At 39.2% G+C, this 7,487-nt stretch overlaps 1 protein-coding gene across 1 annotated transcript; it reads right to left on the bottom strand.

Moving 5' to 3' along the window:
- Window positions 1-492: 492 nt before the first annotated feature.
- Window positions 493-5,439, bottom strand: LOC104515829 (vam6/Vps39-like protein; the record flags this gene model as incomplete). Its single annotated transcript, XM_010159948.1, has 9 exons — window positions 493-584; window positions 1,156-1,290; window positions 1,461-1,610; window positions 2,168-2,213; window positions 3,187-3,289; window positions 3,762-3,890; window positions 4,376-4,493; window positions 4,734-4,832; window positions 5,366-5,439. Coding segments are annotated over 9 exons (946 nt in total), but the record flags the coding sequence as incomplete, so codon positions are not given.
- Window positions 5,440-7,487: the final 2,048 nt, after the last annotated feature.

The raw sequence follows: 7,487 nt of genomic DNA, 5'->3' as shown, positions 1-7,487 counted from the left end.
TCTTCCCCTCCACTGGAGAGGGGAATCTGTGAGAGTAGCTTCAAGGTATTTTGCTAGTCGTGGAGTTAATCCACGACAAAAACCATTACACATGTATCTTAGTTTGAGATTCTTGGTGTCATCCTTCTTAATTCCAGTTAAGCAACAGGTAGTAAGCAGTGGTCTTAGTGAATTTGGAAAATTTTCTGAGAAGTGTTTTTCTGCCTTGCAGAGTTTTTAACTGAAAAGTCTTACAAGTTTCTGAAGGGATTTTATTCTCCTTCGTTAAAAGCAGGATTAAACCCTCACAGTAAACTTCACTAAAGTTTTGATGTTTTCCCAGCCACTAGTTGAGCAATGTATTTTTTTAATTCAAACACTCTTTAAATGCCTCTCTCATACAACTGTTCTCACCGTGCGTACACATGCCAAATTTTGCAGCGTTCTTAGTTTAAGTGTACCAGATTCAGATTTGATTCAGTTTTTCAAGCTTGAAGGTATATGCCCTCTCACCTGTTACCTATCTTCTTTTTACATACAGTGCACACCTTCTCCTCTGTAATAATGCACTTCACTTGCTGATGCAAGATTCGCTCCTCCTGGACCTAAAGAATGGAAAAAACACTTGCTCAAAAAGCAATGGCACACCACAGCTCCCTTCCAGCCCGGTGAAAATGAAAACTGTCACAATGTATAATTTGCAGTGTCTGTATCTACATTAGCAAGCTGTAGAGCACAACAGAAGCAGGTCTGTAAGGCCGAGCAGCTGACACTGAACACCCAGCACCCACACACTCTGAATTGCGGGATTTTACTTTCAGTTAGTCTGGTCCACAGACTAAGGCATTCTAACCACTAAAGGACATTCACGTGAACTATTGAACTGCACCATCTGGTTTAGTTTATTTGAAAGAAATCCAGCACGTGCTCTGAGACCATCCTGCAATGCACACCAGAGCGCCACAGCAAAGACACACACCTCATCCAAACTAAAACAAAAGCACTTGCCATTCCTGAAAAAGCAACACTCAAGCTACACGATGCACGAACTCTAATTCTGGGCACACTACAGCATTGTCTAGAGGACACTCATTCGGTATAAGGAACAGTTAATTTAAATACTGAACATCTACTTTAACACACTATTTCAATAAATGACAGGTGGTGGGTACTCACCCTCAGAAACTCTGCATGGAGAAGATTCTTGAGTACTTGATTAAATCTTTTCTTCTGAGCGTTTTCTTCAAGGACTTTCTCTAAGAAGATTCGAATCTCACTAATCTGTGTATTTGCTGGGAGTAGGTTTATTGCCTGGAGCAAAATATACTTAGTTAGGAAAAATTAAAAAGGAATAACAGAACAAAATAGAAGAAAACTAACACACTTCACTTGACACTGTAACAATCTGTTTGCTTGCCTACTCCAGCACTTAGTCACCTTCTGCCAACAATACAAACTGAGTACTCAGAAGTCTTTCTTACCTTGGTGGTATCCAGTTTGCTGTGATGCAGTTCCAAAACCTGCAGAGCAGCCTGCAGATTGGCTTGAGGCTCCAGGACTTCCATCTTGATTGGTCCCAGGCAATGAACACTAGGCGGGGACAGATACATCCGCAGCAGTGACAGATAGACCTGTTGCACACAGAAGGAACGTTCTCAAACCACTGCACTCATCCACAATCGACGGTGCTGGTAGAACACAGCGACGGCACTAGTAACTTGTACCCATGCCATTCAAAATTCTGAAGTGCTCATTTAAACAGCTCTTACCTTAAAACAACAAGAAATGAAAAGTACCAATGAGGTTCAAAGCCTTTTAATACTTGCATTCTACACTACACAGAAGTAGTTTTAACCGTACCTCCCTCACTTATCTTACATAACCTTGAGAAACCAACACTTCATTGCTTTTTGCCATTAACTTTTCCACAGACGTACATGGAGTATGCACTCAATATTTTGTCTTATGAATTCCATCAGAACTTCAGTGATACAGTAACATTCACAACAAAAAACAAATTTAAAAAATAAAACATCAATCTTTTAGTAATTCCTAAATTCTAAGAGCTTATATATAAAGTTCCTGCCCACCTACACAAACCTTGAAAACGCATATACAGAGCAAAAACTTATGAATAGTATAATGCATCCTGCCTCTTTAGGAAGACTGCAAAGATGAAGCTACTTACATCTTTGTTGCCATCTTTGTCTCTGTCATAATGTTTATGGCAGTAGCTAGAACAGAAAAAAATGAAGTGAAATGCAGGGACACTTTTGGAACCCAGAGATTCAGCCCACAGAAATTAACATTTAATTTTTTTAATTACTGAAGCCATCTAAATTAGTTGATCAGAATAGGATGTACGGTCCCCTAATCAAGTTGCACAACAAAATTACACCATTTACTCTGCATTATAATGCTGAGAAAAGGGAGGTTTTGCACCAGTCTCATACTTCCAATACACAGAAAAAGCCTTCATGCAGAAACTAAATTTAATTCAGCACAGTAAAAAAAAAAAAAGGGGAAGGGGTGGGGGAGAGATGCCTCCAATCAACACATCATATCATAAATATATGTCTAGATATACCTAATTACCATATCTGAATCACAACGAGGTAGGTGTTCATTAGTGTACACTGCATACGAGAGTGAAATGTCCTATAACAGGCATTTGCTGAAACCAGCTGTAAAAGAAGCTATGTTGAACCAGCCCCAATGTTCAGATATACCTGCCAGCACTGGTTAATTCTATTTTCACCCACGTAGTGCAGATTCATTCAGAATGTTCCCTGACATGATAAATACAGCAAAATGCTGTATCTTTACCAGAAAGGCTAACTGAAGGAGCTTAACTTTGTGTCTGGGCTAGTGAATGTCTCTCTAAAGATAAAGGAAGCAAAACAACATACAGAACTTCACAAGTTAAGGACAGGTGGAAACAAAGAACTCACTGATGACAGTCACACTGCTCTAAAGTGCAATGACAGAAGAACATGAAAAGGTAAAACCTCAAGTGGATGGCATCATCATCTGCAACGAACAGATACCTGTAAGAGTCTAAAGGTCAAGAAAACACGGAAACCAAGATGATCCTGAAGGCTTACAGCATTCATGCTCCACACACAGCAACATTTCACTACACATCCCATCCACAGGACAGTGAGAAAATTAAAACGTGCAAAAAAAACCAAAACAAAAACCCCTTACTTTTCAGCCATGTTGGTGTCCTTCAAAATATGAACATAAATAAACAGAGCTTGCTCATGCTTCCCCATACGACCCAAGAGCAGAGCACGTTCTTCTAGGAGACCTAGTGATAGCACGAAGGATTAGTCAACAGCTACACAGAGAAATAACAACATAAGCTCCAACAGTAACCAGACTAACAGAAGGAACTGTAAACCATAGCCTGAGCACAGGTTACACTGAGACTGTAAGGCTACTTCATACTAATCTCAGTAACATTTTTATAAATTCTTAAGTAACCTTAAGAAACAACAAACTTGAGATCCATTGAGCAATTCAGGCTCATCAAAACATTTATGTTAAATATTTAAGCGATAGGAGACGTCACAAGGTCTTAGGCCAACAGCTACAGGAATCCCACAGAGACTGGCAAACCCAACTGTATCAGCCAAAACAGAGTTGGCATACACACCAGTGGCCTACAGCTACAGCCACCTTCTCTGTTTCTAGTTACCATGACTCTACACTAAGCACAGAGGTTTTGCTGTACAATGCAATACGCTAGGGTTTAATTAACCTATGGAAACTGAACTCACCATCAAATGGGAAGTCACTAATCAGTCGACTAGGTTCATACCAACTAGACTTCTCCAGGAAAAGCAGAAGCTTTTTACGGTAATCCCCCAAGTCTCCTCCTTCCTCCCCAGCAGGCACTGGAGATTTATCTATATGGAAGAAAACAACATAAGCTATGTTATTAAAAAACCTCTTTCACTACACTAGTACACAGAAGAAGATTAAAAAAATCAAATCATTATGAGGGGAACCAAATGCTGATGATACCATTACATGGGCTGGGATTCTAGTGCACCTGACAAATTACTTCAGCTCCGTGAAATACATCAAAGTGGCTGGTTAATTAGTAGACTCAGTTATTCAAGACCCTTCCCTATTCATAACTCGCAGAATTTGGGGAGCAGTAGCTGGCGGTCCACTTAATCATGAACAAAGTGTCACTTGGTTCCTTAAGATCTCTAGGGAGGCAAGAAACTAGACTTCCCTACAAACCCACAACTTCTGTTGTTACAGTTCATTATTTGGGATATCTTCTTCTGGATGTGAGCAGGGAAGGCTTAAAGCAATACAGGGCAAAGGCTCCCCTGCACTATCCCTTGCCCCTGGCATTCCCACCAGAAAAGGCTACACATACCTGCAGGGAAATAATTGAGATATTCTTTCATTAAGCCTTGCACTTTCTCACAGTACAGTTGAATCAGACAGTTGTGAAATTCTGCACCAGTTTCTTCCCAGACATGAATGATGTGTTCCTACAAATACACGTTCAAGTTCAGTTACAGACACTTCCTATGGGAAGTAGTTTAAGCAAGGAACAGTTCCAAGCTCGACTTCAGAATTTCATATCTTTTAACTGAACTTTCATTGCAAATGCATTTTTCACATGGCAAAGCTAGCATTCTCCAAGATGCATCCAGTTCCAACGCCCGGAGAACTAAAGCCTTACAAGTAACACGTTGTACTGAATGTAATGCACAAGTCTGAGTTCTTACCAGATAAGGAATAGTCAAGCTTTTGAAGTTTTCTATCAGGAAACTGAGCACTTTGACTCGTGGCAAAGCCTCCACTTCTGGGAGATCTTCTGTAAATATCTGTTAAATTAAATTTTATTTTCAGAAAGGTGACTTTTTTTTTTAATTAAGTGCCACAAAGTATTTTCTGAGAGGCACTGAAGCCCAGCCTATCGCGTATGTCTAAAGAGTAAAAAGAGGAACTATATAAAAAAAATCTGAGCAGCTTACTCAGGCACCCAGAAGGATTAACAAACAGCCCATTTCTATATCAAAGAGGAAGAGGAAAATAAAAAAAGCAAACCTGACATTCAAATACTCAATCAGCCTCTTGTGCAAAAAGGATGACATGAACAACATTAAATGTTGTATCAAAGGTTCCTAGCTACTTACTGCAGATAAAGTATTCCAAGAATGGAAAAGTGTAAGAAAAAACTAAATGGCTGTCCTGCTCTACCTACTGCTAACCTTACTACAGTTCTGAGCACAGAAAATATAAATTATATATTTAACTGGATTTAGCATTAATACATGGCTTCTTACATTGAGTTCTCCCAATTCTATACGCTGCACTAGGAACCTCAATGGCAAGGCGCCGTTTCAACTACACCTACCTTCAGTCCATCTTCGGGAAAATCTCTCAGCACCCAGACAGAGTAGGAGAATACCAAGTGCAAGTTCTCTGTGCCTGGAATACAAAAAGCAGCAGTGCTCGGTCTTAAAATCCTAAGGATCTATCTGCTCACAACACCAGCAGATGCTTTGAGAGCCAGCAAAGCTTAATTTACAGGAAGAATCCGGTTTGGCTTTTTCTCCTGCTCAAGTCAAGCAGATCACACATTCCAGCCACGATTTCATTATTTGGCAAACATGATTTCAAACAGAAACATGAATTAACTCAAATACTAAGTGCCAAAAGTAAACAATTAAGACCAAAACCAAGCTCAGTTGTCTTTATCACAGTCAAGTCTTCCACTACTTACCACCTGTGTAATTTTCCTTCAGTCCATTTCCAGATGACGACTTCTATAGCAAATAGTCAAATACTTCATCACAAACAATAAAGTGTTATAGTACTGAAATAACTGGTATAGCCACTACGTGACAGGTAACAACTTCTCAGCTTTCAAGAAAATTTAGGGCCTGCCTCTTTAAAAGAAGATTTTCATTTGGACTATTTGGTACACAAAGTTTATAAAACATGACAGGAAAATATGACTTTCACCTCACAGCCGTGGTGAGGCATTCACTGTCCAAACAATGCAACAACACAGCTATACAAGGAACAGAAACCTGCATCGACCCTATTAAAAAAAAAAAGCAGCCATTGTTTGCTTTTCTTCAAACAAGCAGCATCTTCATAGCAGCAGTATTTTAAAAATGAGAAGATGAGCACTATGAAGTTTTAAAACAGCCCCGAGAAGAGCCAATTTCAAAGTTTCAGAAACTAAACAGTGACTTGGCAAGCAGCACCAAGGTTGTGGGTCTGAATTTCACTGAACTTCAATTAACTTTCTAAATGAACAGGGCATTGTATGGTAATGGGTTTGCTAGCTTCACTGAGAAAATTTAAATAAAGGACCAGACAAGCCATGAAAGAGTAAGTTCTTACGTAAAACAAGAGACAGAAGAGAAAGCCTACTCGTTACAATCACGTGTGAGATTAATCAGAACAGCTCCTTTCAAAGCACTGATCAAGCTGCCTTTGCTGAAACCATGACCAAATCAAACGTGAAGTTACAACCTACTCAAAACACTCAAGATAGCAGGAGGAGGAACTCACCAGGTAACTACCAGAGCTTACAGATCAGAATACCAAAAGGCCAACATCACATCACACCAAAAAACAAAACAGCTAGTTCCCTCATCACTTAACCTGCAGCTGCATGGCGACTTACACTGAAGGTCAGAGGCACGGATGTTTTTGCTGCTAGAATTAAAGGAGACAATGCATTTCCTAACTATCTCAGCAACAAATCCCTAATTTAAATATAAGCTATAATAGGAAAAAGTTCTGCATAACACTATTTTAATGAATAAAGACCGGTGTAATACAGAAAACTATCTATTACCTCACCACATAATTCTCCTGTGCCTGTCTCTGCACAGATAAAGTATATTTTTGATGGGCATGTTCAATCACAGAATTAATGTTTACATCAAAGCAAATATTAAGTGCTTACTCTGTTGACACATGGTTAAGTAACAAATCCCAATCAGTAATACACACTTGATAAAAGAACACAGCTACAAGCCTGAAGGATATTTTCTATAATTACCTGAGAACTATTTAAGAACATTTAATTAAATGCCCAAAAAATACTGTGGACAAGACCTGACTAAAGAAAAGTTTCTACGTCACTCAGAATGCAAGTGAAAGCAACTAAAAGTACATCCTGCATGATTAAAATTTTCAAAAAGCATTTTAAAAATCAATAATTACTGCTTAGATTAGAAGTCTCATCAAAGGGGAGGCAGAGGGAAAAATCTGTAAAACCATCACAGTCTGAAATGTTTTTATCAACTTAAGGGACTCCCAGGAATTATCTTAGCAATTAATCAAGGCAGAATGGGCATTGCAGTTAAACCCAGACACATACACAGAGAACATGTAGTTGTGGGCAGGAGCAGGAAATCTGGCAAGCAACACCAGTCTAAAACATTTATTAGCAATAGTTAACTTTCTAGATTGCTGCTACTGTAATTCATCACCCCGACACCAACAGACTCAAACAT

The sequence above is a fragment of the Eurypyga helias genome, unplaced genomic scaffold (assembly GCF_000690775.1).
Source record: "Eurypyga helias isolate BGI_N326 unplaced genomic scaffold, ASM69077v1 Scaffold51459, whole genome shotgun sequence".
Classification (NCBI taxonomy): Eukaryota; Metazoa; Chordata; class Aves; order Eurypygiformes; family Eurypygidae; genus Eurypyga; species Eurypyga helias.
Note: the sequence above shows the minus strand (reverse complement) of the source record. Positions and strands in the feature narration are given on the sequence as shown.